Consider the following 17,948-nt stretch of genomic DNA (forward strand, 5'->3'; position numbering starts at 1 on the left):
TATTAGGAAGGGGCGTTCCCTTCCTAATAGCGACCGCAAAGCCTTGTACCAATGTTTTGCGACCGCAATTGCGGTCACAAAACACTTGCAAATTACCACCCTCTTCAAGAGGGTGGTAATGGAGTTGCAAATAGGAGGTCTGCTGAGCCCAGCAGGCCACCATCCCAGGGAGGGCCAGCCATTCCCAATGGGGTCGCAAATTGCGAGTGGCTCATTAACATTCAGGAGCCTGCATTTTATGACCCCATTGGGAATCGCTAACAGTGTCTCTGACACTGTTGTACATCCCAATTTGGACTCGCAATTGTGGCGCAATTTGGGAGTCACAAATTGGGTGGTCGTACATCTGGCCCTAGGTGTGTGCAGATGTCCTCCTTGTGAAAGAGCAAAACACACTCACTCAAAGTGACGTTAACCAGAGGGTTAAAAGGCTAACCCATGCTTCATGCTGTAGTGGGAAAAAGCTAAATGGGAATCACACAACAGTGGCCCAAAAGAGGTACGAGGGAGATTGGGAGAGAACATTAGCCGCAGTAACTTGGCAGAGACATAGCAGAGGGACAGGACTTGCTCACATACTGCCTCGGTGACTGTGCAGCAGTAAAATGACCCAGGCCGACTGCCAGCCTGCTCCTTTCTCAAATAAAAGATACTTTGGCACACTTTTTATATTTTTTTCAAAGTACTGCTCCAAGACGGGCATCATCTACCTTGGAATGGTAAATGAAAACAAAACTCCTGCTGTGTCATGAAATACGCTAGTGCATTTTTTGTGACATGGGCATGCATATACATCATCACACATTTTGGGGCACGGTTGATTTTGGTTTTTTTCTTGTTGCCATTGTTTGCTGAACAACATTGATAAAAGACACTCGCATAGCTAATAGGTCTGCACTGCCAAACCCAAAAATTACCCATTGGCTTTGCCAATGCTTGTTGGAAAATCATGTGATATTCTCACTGTGTGTCACGAGAGAATGTGTTGTGTACATTATACTTTGATATAACATATACGGACAGGTTTTACATTTTTGAAGCTTGTGAATAGTTCACACTGTTCACATTACTGCATTATTCCTTTTTATGGGTGTGCACATATACATTTTGGTGATATAAACAGCCACAACTGCGAGGACAATAGTACGCTCATTTTGTGTTTTTGAGTAGCAGTTCCAGTTGTCTAAACATGAGGATCATAACACCATTTTTTAATGCTTTTCAGGATCTGTCACTAAGGGTAACAGTAGCAGAGTGCGCTGATGATGGAAGAACGGACAATATTGGCCATGTCATCATTGGGCCTGCAGTCAGCGGAATGGGCATGACCCACTGGAACCAGATGCTGGCGACCTTGAGGAAACCTGTGTCAATGTGGCACCCCGTCTTACGAAATTGATTGGGAAATCTTGTGCACGGTGCCTACGTACTTAGAAAGCTGTAACTATGATTGTGTATACAACATGCTATGGCATGAAATTGCCATATCATTTACACCTTTCTCAAAGTTGGAATCTATGGATCTGAGTAGAGTTTCATGGATAAAGAATGCACTTTCAAAGGAAAGAAATCAGGGGTATTACCTTTTCGCAAATTAACTAAACGCATTATGGTTCCTTATCATACTTAGATTTGTATAACATGCCACTGACTACTATGACATGCTACAGATATTTTGATGTGCATTGATCCGCCATTTTAAACACTGGTCAGCTACATACTTAAGCATGGGATTGTGTTCTGCTATTCTTTAGGCAGGGCAGCATTCATACTCATAACAATATGGGAATAGTCAGTCAAATCTGTTATGTAAGAACAATGGGCCTTATTTAGAGTGTGGTGTAGGGTGTACGCCATCAAACATGACAGATATCCTGCCCACTATATTATATGTGCCATATGCTATATTTAATCCACTTGTAATATTGTGGTGAAATCTGCCATGTTTGCAACGGAGTATCCTGTCCGCAAAACTCTACCCCCATGTGTCCGAACACTTCTAAATACTTTTTTGACATACCATATCTCGTTCTAAGCCCGTCTTCAACATAAACACATATTTATCTAGTTAGATTCAAACTCATGTCTTAGGAAAAGAGAAAACACTTTAGAGTTCATCTACCCCTAGCACTAGTAGTTGGCAGAACAAATATCGCTTGACATTTAACCCATGGCAACCAGAAGGCGGGCACTCAGTAATACAGCAATTTACTTTTATTGTTGTATAGATTCAACTTAAACACTGCATGAAATTTCGCATATGGGTAAATCCCTTACAACTCCAACAATCCAATTAACACTTTGGAATTTCACTATAAGACTTGGAATAAGATTGAACATTACACAGTGAAATGTTATTATGTTTTTCAGGATATTTGATATGTGTATACCCTGCACTTGCCATGTGTTCTCATTTTCTTTTTTATTGCCAAACCCCTATAGCATTTTTAAATGTACATATTTTGTAAATGTTAAGATGTCTGCAAAAAGGTTTTAAAAATAAATAAAGCAATAATTATTTACACGTAGATGATGTATATAATGTAGGTATAAATATATCTAGTGCTTCTCTTAGTAACCTTTTGTGAACACAAACTGATTCAAGTCACTTTTTTATACCATGAGCATTCACGAGAACATTTTGGAATGAAGCATACAGTATATACGGTCTGTTTGCCATGGCTATCAAGCCAGAGATGCCAAAGGGCAAATACACACTAATGGTTGCTTAAGGTGTCATGCCTTTACGTTGTTTTTTTTCGTATGTACCTTCTTGGACCTGAAAAAAACAAAAATTTTGGTGTGTTAGTGTGGTATGATACATTTATGTATTACTATTCCCTCGATTTACTACAGTAATATTGTTGGCACCCGTATCATTCCAAAGACAGCATATTTATACAGCTCTAGCATGTGCGGTGCAGATTTAACTCAGAATATATATCTAATGTTTCTTTACACTGCTCAATATACAGAAAGTTTGAGCTCTGTTTTTGTTTGTGCTCAACCATGGGGCATATGTAATAACTGACGTAGTAATGTGGCTGAACGTACTCTGTTACTACCATGAATTCTCTTTCTTTGGGTGAGGAAGAAGCTATTGCAAGGAGTGTTATTAGGATGTTGAATTACCTCTGGTTTTACATGACCAAAACATACCTAATTTTTTGTTGTGGCATGCTGTGATATGCTGTGATAATTGTCTGTATTACAAGATGAATTTACCGCAGTCATTTTCTTAATACAGGCATCAAATACCTTATTTCTAGGGTTTTAGTACACGAGGTACAGATTTAAACTATGGGGTATGTACAATCACTGACTTTGTATTGTTGCTCCTGCCTCTATCTTTCTCTATACTGCTCAGTTCCTTTCGACTTTTGACAACGCTCTCAGTTTGACTACTGAAGATTTCTCAAGGAACCATTTTAACTTTACCTAACACAATCTCTGCTCCTACAAAAAATATACTGATTTGTTTCGAATTTGGAAATATAGAATGACAGGCCCTCTGCGATGGAGAAGAAGCTAATGCAAGAAGCGTTAGAGGTATACAGACGTAAGGCTTGTTTTACACAGACATACAATATTTTACGTAAATTACACACAAGTAAACCATAAATTCAGCTTAGGCAAATTTTCAACGTTTTTCTAAAACTTTGTGTCAGATTTCTAATTATGCAAAAATGAAGACTGACTCTCCAACCCCTGGAAACATTGTGCCTATTTATACATGATGTTGTAATGAAATAGATTTGGAGACCAATCCTAAGAATTTTATAGGATACTTCACAACTTTCATTCTAATGATGACACATGGGGTTCAAATTTGAAACAACATCTCTGTAGGAATAGTGGTGCAAAAACGATTTGATTATTGGGTTTTTTCGTACTAACATCCCACTACTGTTTTGTATAGAATTCTATTGTAGATGGGCACTATGTTGTGGAAATGATCAGTGTGGTCTGTCACGAATATTCTGTATAAACACATATACAAATATTTATATCAATAAATATGTCTGCCAGAGCACACAAAATATACAAATATATAATATTTATTAATGTTGTTATTTATAATGTCTCTTTATACCACCAATGTGGTGTTGCTGCACTTTATGCTTGTCAATTACGAATACAAAGCCACTAGGTTGTGGCTGCTTAAATGGAGTTGTTAAGGATTATAACATCAGAATACATAAAGGAAAAGATAAAATGATTAGCCTGACCTTTAACTCAGAAGGACAGAGGGATCTATTTTAGGATGGAAGAAGGGATACAAGTTTGGGAGAATGGTTGGATCTTCGTGCATTTTCTTAATATCAGAACGCCAGGGGTTGAGCAGGGCATTCCCGATGTTAGACAGTGACTATGAATGCTGCTGGTACTCCAAATGAGTGGCCAGCAGACTTATTGTTAAGAATGCCTAGGTGGGTGGCAATGGTCGATATAGTTGGTTGGGTCTGGTTAAGACAGAATAATTAATTGCAAAGTAACTTTGTTCCTTGTGTATAGCAAATTACATACATTGCATAGGTACTTGAACTTGAATAAGTATTTGATTGGGAGGCATAGCACCATAGAGCCCTGGTTCCATCATCTGAGGCCAGAGACCAGTCTAGCAGATGCTTCTTTAATCTCGGTAATACACACATAAATACACAGAAGTCAGAATTTTGCTGTCAGTAACACAGAATTAGGATGCCTTAATGTCACCACAAAACAAATTCTTTCATTGACTTTCAGTATTGGAGAGGAAGCTACAATGCATGACCATGGTTTTCTGAAAAAAAAGGAGGCCGATACAATAGAAATACATTTAGACAGAGCCAATGATTTGTGATCAAATTCTAAGACAGGTTCAATCAATGGGCTGAGAGAGGTCTTAAATCAACATGGTGTAAGCTGTGACAGAAGACGGTAATGGGCAATCGTGCTAATGGCAGAGTGCTGAAAATGAAAGGGCAAAGTTATAGATGATTCTACAGTCATTTTGAGTGGCATTTAACAAATAACATGAAAGGTGAACAAATATTTTCTTATGTTAAGTGAAATAATCTTCCCAAGGGCAGATGTACAAAATCCATTCACTGCTACATAGGTAAGATCACATCAGGCAATCTGCATATGAGATTATCCTGAAGCAAGCAAATAAATGTAGTTATTGATTTAAGGAATGACGAATAGCTCATATAAGGACTTGGACATATCGGCACATTTGACAGCCGGGCCAGACTTGAGCACAGATGCTCAGTAACACACACAAGCTATAATTGGGCATTTCTGACAAGTTAGAAACCCAGCCAAACTCAGACACGTCTGATTATTGGTATTCTTAGGCACTGGCATAGTTTATAGTTTGTCATATGATTAGAACAAACATAAGCTATGTCTGAGCAAGTCACTGCCTCATATATCTACGTTATTCAGTGCCTTTAGGTACCCATGCTAAGTGTTTATCAACATTGGCACTCCGAGACAGTTTAACAAAGCATTTGGTAAAACTGGCCACATGCTTATTAATAATTAGGGCTAGATCAGCTGGTTTGGTCTTCAAACATACCCTATTAAAATAATTTCTTAAAACAGCTGCATTCAGCAGCTGTTTTTAGAAATGATATGCTAAAAAGGTTTAGCCCCTTGTTTATGTAGGCTTTTCAGTTACATTCAGGATCAAACCTTTAAATGATTTGCAGTTTTAAAAAGTATTAGCAAATTGATATTGGTAAAATGATGCCAAGCCATTATGGATTATGCGATGTTTTCTACTCATATTGCTTCTATTTTAGCTCTGGCTTTGATGAGGCAGAATTTATTAGGAAGATAAGATGTAATATCAGAACTTTGTTAGACATAATATTGCTAAAATATTAAATAAATAGTCTTCTGATGTGGCCATCCAATCACAATTATAAATGTTTTCTGAACATAAACCTAGGGTATTTTGAATTGGACATGCATATTTTCATATTTTATAAATGTCTTTAATGTATTAAAAACTTCTATAGTTCCTTCATCATAAGCCTTTTTACATTAATTCCGGAAAATGACTCATTGAAAACTTTTCAAACGGTACACTACATTTATAAGTACTTATATTATTAAGATAACAAAAAAAATATATATATAATGGAATGTAAATGTTTATTTTGATGATGGCCTGATGTGTTAATGTGCACATTTAATTTTTAATGTTAGGAATGAATTAACATTAAAGCGTCTTAAAATGGAGCATATGTTATAGAACGCAACAACCTAGACACCAAATTATCAAAACCTGCTTGTAGCTTAAATAGAGAAGGGAGATAAAAGGTTCAAGGATAATTTCAATTAATTCAGTAGACGTATTGGCATATTTAGTTATGTCATGAGTCACAAATACATTTTTTGATGGCAAACATATTTCTAAAAGATAAAAAAAATTACAAATTCTTGAAAATATTTCTGAAAGATGAAATGTTACAAATGCTTGCTTTTGCAAAAGTATTTTCTAACAAACATGTCATTTTCGACCTATTTGTGAATAGCCATACACAGTGGTTCCGCCGACTGACTGTGTTTTCAATTATTCTGGGCATTTGGATAAGGAAATGGTGTTTTATTTTGGATTTGATTGATTTAATGCCTTAGTGGATCTTTTCATTTAATTGAGTGAAAAAGACACTATTATCAAGGTAACAAAATGTCAAATTTTGTTCCACACCTTTTCAATTCCGCAAAAAGTTACAACTTCTGTAATATACATTTGAAGTCATTTGAAGGGAAACAGATACACAGAGAAATATGATATATTTGAACTATTGTAACATAAAAATAGTATTTAGTTATTTTTCTAAATGTTCTTTGAAAATAACTCATTGCATTACAAGAGCAAAAATACAGATAGTGAAGCACGTTAATTCCACTACTTAATTTTAATAGGTAGAGACAACTGCTGCTTGGCTTGGTGTTTAAGAACCTTTTTGTGAATGTAGTCTAAACAGCTTTTCCTGGTGAGGTGAATTTTAAGGGCCTTGAGAAATTTGATAACAGCGATGACGTTCTATCTGGGCTCAATTTAAGTATCTCAGCACTGTTTCTTCCAGAAAGATGTACTTGCAGTGTTACAGCGGTTCCCTATAAAAGACTACTGTACTGTAAGTCTTGTTTGTACATGTTCACAGATACTTTCACAATTGTGCAAACCAATACATATATGCGTGTGTGTGTGAACAAAACTATTTTGTAACTGGTAAAAACACAAGAGGAATTTCAAATCTTTGAGTTTGAGCTTTCAACTACTCTCCTACAGTGAAAACCATGTAACAGAGCCAACTCAATGCTGCTTTGCACTACCATACATCTGCAGGATTTACTACCAGTGCTCTGTGCCAAAGTTTCTGAATCAGTTGTATTACCTGATATATCAACTCAGTAAAAATGTCATTTTTAAGTGCATGAGATATTATTGAACATTTTATTGAATGTCTGAAATTCATGTGTACTGACTATTCTTATAAATAAAATAAATCTAATGTTGAACGCATACTGATGTTTAAGACTTATTTACACATTGATGCAAAATAATACATGATTTAAATGCTAAAACAAATTAAAGAATTCCACAAACACTTACGAGCTACCCCGAGTAATCACAGAGCAACACATTCAGAATTTTAATGGGGTGACGTGGTGTATAGGGTCTGATGCCTTTCCATTTATCACTCTCTGCTTTACAAGAAACAGCTTTGTAGCACAGTCTGTGACTGAACTTTTTCACCAGTCTGTTCCAAAGAGCATTAATGTGCGTATAGTAGCAGCAGACTGGCAAAGGTGAGTAATTGAGTCCTATATCAATTTGTGCACTTAACATAATTCTTTTTTTTTATTTCAAATCTTTTTTTATTGAAAAAAGCATGGAAAAAAGACAAGACATACAATAAATGACACATGAAATCTCGTTACATAACAAGCCGCTAGTCCTGAGCTTGGTGAGTCTGTAGATGGTACACATCCATTCCAGATACATATGAATACAAATTCTTCACAATCGGTACAATGAAATCATTAGAACTGAACAGTATGTCAGGACCTCACATCAGAGAGCATTGACTAACTCCTGGACTAGCAATACCATGCGAAGTTAAATAAAAGTAAAGAGACTAAAAGACTGAAAGACTGAAATATGTCATGGTACCACTGACAGCACATCATTGTCCATTTGCGCTAGTGTGGTAGGGCGCCCTGATAGCCAGTGCCTTATTACCTATGTGTGTAGCCCTTTCTTCTCTATCCTTATCCTCCATTCAGGGTGGGTCAAATGAAAATGCAGATCTGTCTAGGGCCTTCCATAGCCTCTTGTGAGGAGCACGCCAAGGGGAGGAGTGCAAAGCTGGATTATCCGCACCTCTTAAAAACGAGAGCCATTCCTGCCAGACCCTGAATGATACCTCAGATGCGCTCTTCCACTTACACAACACCACTTTGCAAGCTAAAGTGAGCAGAACATCTAACAACTGACGATCATTGTCATTATGTAAATCTTGATCCAACACTCCCAGTAGCACGTAGACGAACTCTCTTTTAGACTTGAAATTAAGAATATGATCTATACAGTCAAACACTTTCCTCCAGAACGGACCCAGCGCGGAGCAACCAAATAACATATGCGTTAGGTCTCCCACCTCCGTATCACAATTCCAGCATATCGGACTGTCCCTCAAGTGAAGTTTATGGAGTTTTTCTGGCGTCCAGTATGTCCTATTAATGAGCATGTACTTGGTTTGGGCTAAAATCGGTGAGATCTTATTCGTTAAGGCAGTGGCATGTATCAGGCCCCAGTCAAATACTAAACCAGTAGAGTTTGGCTCAGATTCCCACTTAGCTTCATTTTTCTTATGTGCCCTGCTCGGTTCAGGAAGGAGTAATTTGTAAATTTTGGACACAAAATGACCTGATTTCAGAAAACGCGGAACCTGGGTCTTAAGCCAAGGGTCTGCCGTGCTGAGGGAGCGAGGAGACAAAACAACCTTGAGTTTCAAGAAATCATAGAAGTCCATTGGTGAGAGATTGTGAGTTGTCTGAAGCGAAGAAAACGGCAACGGGTGTCCCCCCTCAAATAAATCCCGCACTAGGTTAATTCCTTTCCTGGACCAGCTCTCCCACAGTATGGGTTTCCCTCCCATCTTAAGTGATGGGTTATACCATAAGGAAATCAAGGTAGACTTTCTCCATAGCAACCCCACTTTATGAGTCTGATCAAGCCTCAACATTGCTCTTCTGGTGTTGAGTAAAATGTATCTGGAATGAGGCAGGTGGGAAAGGTCCATTGAGAGCAGTGCCATTAGAGGGGCATCCCCAATTAGGGATTTTTCGATACCGATCCACAGCGGGGTATAGTCCGCACCCTCAGTCAACCACTGTGCCCCTTGTTTGCAGAGAAATGCCGTCTGATAGCCCCTGAAGCTAGGGAGACCCAGGCCTCCTTTGCCCTTTGATAACTGAAGTTTTTTCATTGATATCCTAGGCTTCTTCCCCTGCCACAGGAACTCACCAAACAGCCTCCCTATCTTTGTTAAGAAGGCTTCCGAAAATATCATCGGAAGCATACTAGCCGGATAGTTCACCAGTGGAGTCACCATCATCTTTAGAGTTTCCGCCCTACCCCACCACGAAAGGAATTTCGGTGACCATCCCTCCAGCAATTTAGATATTTTTTTCAAGACTAGGTCCTCATTAACCCCCAGTGTTGTGATTAGATCTTTATCAAATTCCAGTCCTAAGTATTTAAAGCAACCTGGCTGCCACGTCAGACCAGAGTTTCCCATAACTTCCCTGTTACCCAAGTTGTTCAACATTTTAACCTCTGTTTTATCTTTATTCATCTTGTATCCTGACACCCTGGAGAAGTCGTCGATGGTAGTCATGAGGGCCGATATAGCCTCCTCCGCCCTTTCTGATACGATTAGGACATCATCCGCATAAGCGGTCAGTTTTATAACACAATCACCAAATGGAATTCCAGCAATATTCTCATTAGCTCTTAAGTGGTGCAGAAATGGCTCAATGGCCAATAGGAACAGTGAAGGTGAGAGCGGACATCCCTGTCTAGTGCCTTGGTGCAACTGAAACGCAGAGGAGAGTGAACCTCCAGCCCTAACTCTAGCAGTGGGACAGGAATATAGCGACATCACCATCTTCGTGAAGGAATGACCCAAGTCGAATTTAGTTAAGACCGCATTCAGATAGTTCCAATCGACTCTATCGAAGGCCTTTTCGGCGTCAAGTGTAATTGCGACAGTGGGAGTAGATAACAGTTTTGCTTTTTCGAGCACATGAGCTAGTATTCTTGTATTGTCACTTGACAATCTATGTTTCAAAAAGCCCGCTTGAGAAGCGTGTATCAGTTTGGGCAGGACCATTTGAAGTCGATTAGCTAAAATCGTGGCTAGGAGTTTGCAGTCTAGATTTATAAGCGATATAGGCCTGTAATTCTTTGGGAGAGTTGGGTCCTTCCCTTCCTTTGGAAGTACCGCAATGATGGCCTCAGACAGCGTGCCCTTCACTTCACCTACAGAGCTAATTTCTTGAAATAGGTGCAGTAGCGGTTGTGAAATGAGAGAGGAGAAACTCTTATAAAATCTGGCTGTGAACCCATCCGGTCCGGGTGCCTTACCGCATTTTAATGATTTAATGCCTGACTCAACTTCTTGAAGCGTGATGGGGGCGTTAAGCTCGTCGCGCTCCATATTAGAAAGGGATGGAAGATCACACTCCCCCAGATAGCCAGCAATTTTTGACTCAACAACTTCTGTATTTTTGGCGTAAAGCTATTCATAGAAATTTTTAAAAACCTCCGCCACCTTGACCGGATCCGAATGCGTAGTCCCTCCCTGGTCTTTGATGGAATTTATCATATTTTTCTGTATTTTGAATTTAAGGTATGCGGCTAGGCTCTTCCCTGCCTTATTAGATTCACATAATTTGAATTGTTTCCTCCTATTTAGCCAGATCCCTGCTCTCTCACTCACTATTTTGTTATACTCGTATTTTTTATTGGCCAGCTTATTCAGAGTTTCTTCCTTCCTATCTAACAAGTGCTTCTTCTCTAACCCCGCAATTTCAACCTCCAGTGTCTCCAGCGCCTTATTGTGGTTTTTGTTTATAGCCGATTTTATTTTAATTACAACTCCTCGTATCGTACTCTTCAGTGCCTCCCAACGGGTCAGGTCTGTAGTGTCCCCCCTAATATTATGCCTTAAATATTCTTTAATTGCGGTCTCTAACATTACTCTATGTTGCTCCTTTTCAAGGACCTCCTCATTAAATCTCCATATTGATTGTCGGGTGGACGATTTGACGTTGGATATTGACAGGGAGATGCATGAGTGGTCGGATAAAACCCTGGGTTCTATGGAAGATTCTTCTATTCTGGGTATTCCATTTTTAGTAATAAATAAATAATCAATCCTGGAGAATGAATCATGTGGAGGAGAGTAAAAGGTGTAATCCCTCCCATCGGGGTTCTGCAACCTCCATGTATCTACAAACTGAAAACGGGAACACAGGTTAGTGAAGGCCTTATGAGATCTATTACACCGGAAGGAGCATCTGGAGTCTCTATCTAAAATGGGATCAAATGGTAAATTGAAGTCCCCTGCAAGGATGTGTATGGCTGAGTCGGGGATAGTTTCTAATTGCTTGGTTAGATCGGACCAGAACGTCAGATCACATGTATTAGGAGCATATACATTCGTGACGTAGAATTCAGTATCGTCTTTAAACAACTTGGTCGTCACCCACCGTCCCTTGGTGTCAGTAGTGGAGGAAAGCAAGTCTACATTAGCTTTTTTTGCAATCAGTGTCAGTACCCCATTTTTCTTCCCTATCGCACCTGAACCCGCTACCTCAACAAAATATTTATTCTTGAGATTATGAAACTGCTGAGCATCAAGTTTAGATTCTTGCAGCAGGACAATATCACCTCTTTGCCTCCGTGCATAATCCAGCACTTTCTGGCGTTTAACGGGCTGGTTAAGACCTTTGACGTTAAGAGAAAGTATTTTCAGATGATTCAAGCCTGTTATTCCTACAGGAGTATTAATCGTAGACAGTACCATACCTAATCAGTAGCTAACATGATAAAGCGTTAACAGCTTACCCCTGAGTGTACAAACGTAAACCCCCTTCATTCTTTCCAAAGAACCCCCCACAAACACAGCATCAATACTAGGGTTACCAGGGTCATTATTCTGAGTTCGACTAACTGAGACTGACGTCGGTCGAAAAGTGACAACCGAGGGGATTCGGCACCGCAATCTATCTGGGCCCTGGCGTGACAATCGGCAAAGGCATTGGCAATAAAATGATGTGGGACCAGGTGTGCATCGTACCATGACATAGACAGAACCCATATAAAAGGAAATAAATACAAAAAATAGACATTCAACCCCCCTTGCCCCCCTCTTCCCTCCACCCTTCCCCTTCCTTCTCAACCCACCCTCACCCTCCTCCCCACCCCGAGATGCACTTAACATAATTCTGACATGAAGTCTGTATTTGGAACAAGTTGAAGTTCTGTGCCAGAGAACGTGTGTAGGCTGCCGCACACTAATTCTTAGTGTGTGTTTTCAAACATTAGTTGGTGTAGCAGCACAATTAGACAGTGCGTGTTTTGACCAATTTCCCACTCTGTGCCACACATTCTGTGTGTAAATATTTACAAAGGATAATAGTAAATCGATGCACAATGGCACAAAGTCTTTGTTTCAAGCTATTTACCGCTCTGTGTCAAAAAAGCAGGCTATATGTTGTAACACAAAGTCAGTGATTCAAGGCATTCATCGCTGTGTGTCACAGAACCGGAGTACAAATAGGCACACATTGATATGCAATCATTATATTTCATTAGCCCAGAGCCTAAGTGTTAGTAGTTGCACAAAGGCATAAGCCTTTCATCCCTGTGTGCCAGTCAACCAGGCATAAGCATGCCATATCTCCTTTTCACGAATGTGATGTGAACCTTGGATTGCTCAGAGAATTAGTATTGAAGCAGCAAACTGATACAAAGTATTTGATTTGGGAAAAGGGACAACCACCAGGGAGTCTGAGAGGCTAGAGCCCTTTGAACCTTTATAGTTTGCGCTGTCCTCTACCCACCTTGGGACATCTGACTTCACTAGAACCGTGAATACAAAAGGAATGGTTACATTCATTAGCTGCTGGCTGATGATTCACCTAGAGACTACAATGCTTAGTCCCTTTCTGACCGGAGAGGATCAGTGGTCGAAGTGGGTGAGATCTGAGGGGCACAACATGCCCATATTTTTTTAATGAAAAAAATTTAATTTGTTCTACTTTTTGTGAAAAGACAACTGTCCTGGGACAAATAATTCTGAGAGTTGAAATGCTTCAGCTGAAGTGTAAGGCTGGGTGTCCCTTGTGCTGTGAAACCTGGGGAGGGGCAGACAGCTAAAAAAAAGCCTTCTTACCAGGGGGCCTGCTCGCTTGAAAGAAATGTAAATGTGCGCTACTGGCTAATCAAATATAAAGGTTGCTTGAAAGACAGTATTGTCTTTAACTAACAGAAAAAACTTGAATCTTCCTGATGACACACAGGTATTCTTTTTGAGAGGTATTGTACGGGAGTGTTGCCAGATCCACTGACCTGAAGTGATGTCCATTCCGCAGGAACGAAGAGAGCTCTCCACACTCCCCAAAGACAGCCCCCCTGATATGGAAAAGAGATTCTCTCATACAGGAAGGCTAGCCCAGGGAGATGCGGGGAATGATATCCAACACAGGTAACCTCTTCTGAATCCTCAAAAGGTTCAAGGAAAGCGAATTCAAATGAGTGTCCTAGGAGAGAAAACAAGAAATGCCCCAAATGAAATTCTATCCCCTTATGTAAATCTCAAAAACTTCGTAAGGATATTATGCTTGTCCTGCAGAGACAGTCGTTCCACTTACCAGCCAAATTTGATAAGAAACGTATGAACTTTGTGAGTGATTCGAAGAACGATGTAAATCAGGCACATCAGTTATTTCCTTCACAGTCCGCAGAAGATCCGAAGAAGAAGAGGCAGATAAATCCATAAAGGTTTGCTTTCAATGTCCAAACATGTTTTAAGGCGTAAATTCCACAAAAAGTCTGACTTTACAAATTCGTAGGCCCCTTAAGAGCATTCACAGTCTATTACTGAGAACATATGGAGAATTCCAAACATAAGGACTTTGGCACAAAAATAAAAAGCTGGAGTATGGTTCAATTTCCCAAAAGGCCTTTTATTGCGGGGGCGTTTATTCAGTCCAATTCTGCCACTTGATATTGGGGCCAGAAATGTTCATGAATTGGCGCTTAAGTAAAAAAATAATTAGAGAGGTGCTACTGTAATAAACATGGTCGTGCATTAGATATATACGCAACCGTGGTTGCAGCAAGAAAAAGGACACGGCCGCGAAAGCAATCTGAATGCGGCCGCGAATTACCTTCAAACGCAGCCACAGAGTCAGACACTGCTCAAATGAATAAATAAAAAAATAGGTGCTGCTCATTTTCTAATACTCACACTCCCCATTCACTCACCCATCCTGAGAGTTGCAGTAAATTTTATATCTGCCCTCATTATATATTGTTCTTGAGGACCTCCAGGATCATTTTTTAATTCATGCTGGATAGAACCGCGAATAAAGGTCTTGGTTCCTACCTAGCTATTTTAACGCACCACTCACATCCCTTATAGACATACCCACACACCCACATGCACAACTGCGGCGTCTCCTAAAAAAGAACTCCGACAAAGAGCCCTCTCGCGGGGCCCGTGGGGGACTGCAGCGCCACCCCCACGAGGAGCAACGCCCTATGATGAAGCAGGACACCTGAAAGGGTGTGTGAGGGCACTAAAATTCAAAGGAGAAATTCCCCACACTCATTCCGGCCCAACCAAGCTTCAAGCACACATAGCAGCTCTCTCTACCCCTTTTTTTAGGAACAGCTACCCTCTCAAAATTAAATACGTGACTTGGAGGGAGCATGGGTACTGGACCTATTTTCTAATTACGCTCCCGGTCCCCCCCTCTTTTTGTTGATGACTTAATGAACGGCAGTTAGCCGTGGGACCCCCCTATCTCTCTATTCCTCTATTTTTTCTGGATTTTTGAGAGTACTCTCTCAATACAAACGTACATCTACTATGGACAACGCAGGTCTGAGTTTCGATGATGAAACTATAGCAGAGATCCTTCGGGCACCGTCACTCTTAGGAGAAGATGGCAGTGCAGAGACAGGCAGCAAAGCAGACGATTGGAAGTCCCTACAATCACTAAGGAAACTACAAATTAAGACGGCTCTCCACGGGTTGATGATGACCGAATACCTGAGAGCCAATGTCGCACCCAACGGTCTCCTAGTCACCATACCTCCAAGGATCTTCTTAGAAGACTTGACATTTCGCACAGAATGGTCACAAATTGCATGGAAGTGCACACGAGACTGGCTCGTTTTAATAATTAATACAGCTAAGCGCCTCTCGGACGAACTCCTCATTCAGATTACCATGGCTGAAAACAGTTTAAAAACAGGGATCTCCATTACCTCATTCAAGTCCAGACTAGCGGAAATTAATGAAGAAATGAGTGAACATAAAGACTTTCTGACAAAACAAAAGATCACCAAGTTACAGAAAGACCTGAAAAGATTCAATAAGGAGAAGGTATATCCCTACACAAAAGAAGACTACGTATTCCCAAATAACGAAACAACTTCCGATGAAGGAAGTAGCAACAGATCTAGTAGGACAGGATCTGTGGGGAGTGATTCAAGTTATGAAGGGCAACAGTATTCACCATATGCTAGAGGAATACAACAACCGACACGCCCTCCGTTATTCCACAATCCCCCACCTCCATTCTCACACTCATCCTTCCAACCACCAGCCTACCCAGGCCAATGGATGGGACCACCTCCGATGTGGCATGTACCTCCTACACATCATCTCCAACCGCCTCTCTTTCAACAACACCCGAACCCCCCTTTTCAGAACAGAGGAAGGGGCAAAGGAAGAGGCAGAAGAAGAGGAGGCTTCAAGAAGGTACAGTGGCAAGATCAGGAACCAATGACACTACGGAGCCAGGCAAGAGGACAGAGACCCTAGTCGTAAATCTGTCATCCAGACAACTGACAGAAAAAGAAACCACACTCCTGGAAAAGGGCTTGGGATTTGTCCCTACACCAAAAGAAGATCCCTTTCGGTTACATCAGGAACTCCAACAGTTCTTCAGAAAAATAAGACTGAAGGCCTTCTTTCAAGGAAAACCTGACAACCCCCCTACTGAGACAGGTTTGAAAAAACCTTCAAAATTTACTCCAACAGCAGCAATGACCCCACATGAGATCCTGACGTTTGAGCAAGCTGTCCTAAAAGATGTAGGAGCTCTGAACCCGAAACGGCCCTACGACAACCTATCGAGAGAAGAGAGATCTGTTCTTCGAACTATGACAGAAGATCGCAATATAATAATCAAGCCAGCTGACAAGGGCGGGGCCATTGTCATTCAGGACCAGGATGCATATGACAGAGAATGTGACCGACAATTGGCGAACACCAGGTATTACGAATTGATCACGGTGGACCCAACGAAACGCCTTCAGACTCAGATTAAGAGCATGACCAGTGAAGCAATAACGGAAGGCTGGATTTCACCACAGGAAGGAAATTTCCTGACGACAGAAGAACCCCGCACTCCATACTTCTACACGCTACCGAAAATCCACAAGGGGCTTACCCCCCCACCAGGCCGTCCGATCGTCTCCGGAATTAACTCTGTACTAGAACCTCTGAGTAAGTTCTGCGACTTCTATCTACGTCCTTTGGTCAGCAGAACTCCGACCTACCTGAGGGACACTACCGAAGTCTTAAATCTGATAGAACTCTTCCCGGATGCAGACAAGATTGATTTCCTGGTGACCATGGACGTGGAAGCCCTTTACACGAACATACCACAGGACGCCACTTTAGAAGTGTTGGAGAATACGCTCCGGAACACTGAACCATGGCCCTTCGAAACACCGATCACATTCATTTGCGATTGTGCTTCCCTTGCTCTTAAAGAAAATTTCTTTGCATTCAAATCACAGCTGTTCCACCAAATACAAGGTACGAGCATGGGAAGCACATTCGCGCCGAGCCTGGCATGCCTTTACATGGCACATTTCGAAGATAGGCACATCCTAGGAGCCACCAACCCCTACATCAAACACATTCTCCTTTGGCGTCGCTACATCGACGATGTGGTTCTGTTTTGGCAAGGAAATGAAGAAGAATGTATCTCATTCTGTAATTGGGTTAACACTCTGAACCCATATTTGAAATTCACAAGTACAAGATCTCAACACAGTATCCCCTTCTTGGACCTTCTTATTTCACTGGAGAACGGCTGTCTGCACACTACGAACTACAAAAAACCAACAGACAGGAACAATCTTCTGATCTATGATAGCCATCATCCCCGTGCTCTGAGGAACAACCTCCCGGTTGGCCAGTTCTTGCGTCTACGAAGGAACTGTGATACTACCAAGGAGTTTGAGATACAATCAGCTCTACTTGAGCACAATTTGGAGGTACGACACTACCCCAAGAACATTATCCGTCAAGCTCACAAAAGAGCAAAAAATAGCCCCAGAGCAGCACTTTTGGAAATAAAAGAAAAACCTGATTTGGAGACGATCACTTGTGTCACCACGTTCACTCCCGGCTCTAACAATGTACAGAAGGCAATCAAAAAACACTGGACAATATTGAACTCAGGAGCTTTCGAACCTGGTCCCCCACCGTTGTTTGCATTCAAACGTACGCAGAACTTAAAAGACCACCTGGTACATACAAGACCAAAACCACAACCCACACACCAATCTACATTATGGTCATTGCCACCAGTAGTGGGACACTATCCTTGTGGCTCCTGCTCAACGT

General features: G+C 40.9%; 1 protein-coding gene across 1 annotated transcript in view; it reads left to right on the forward strand.

The window, feature by feature from the left end:
• The window catches only part of SYT12 (synaptotagmin 12), an 804,553-nt gene extending 797,073 nt beyond the window's left edge, over positions 1–7,480 (forward strand). Inside the window, exon 8 of the mRNA XM_085644755.1 lies at positions 1,226–7,480. Coding sequence (XP_085500881.1) covers positions 1,226–1,399 — 174 coding nt within the window. The 3' untranslated portion in view covers positions 1,400–7,480. The remainder of the gene's footprint in view (positions 1–1,225) is intronic.
• Positions 7,481–17,948: the final 10,468 nt, after the last annotated feature.

This window comes from Triturus cristatus, chromosome 3_1 (assembly GCF_964204655.1).
Source record: "Triturus cristatus chromosome 3_1, aTriCri1.1, whole genome shotgun sequence".
NCBI classification, from domain to species: domain Eukaryota; kingdom Metazoa; phylum Chordata; class Amphibia; order Caudata; family Salamandridae; genus Triturus; species Triturus cristatus.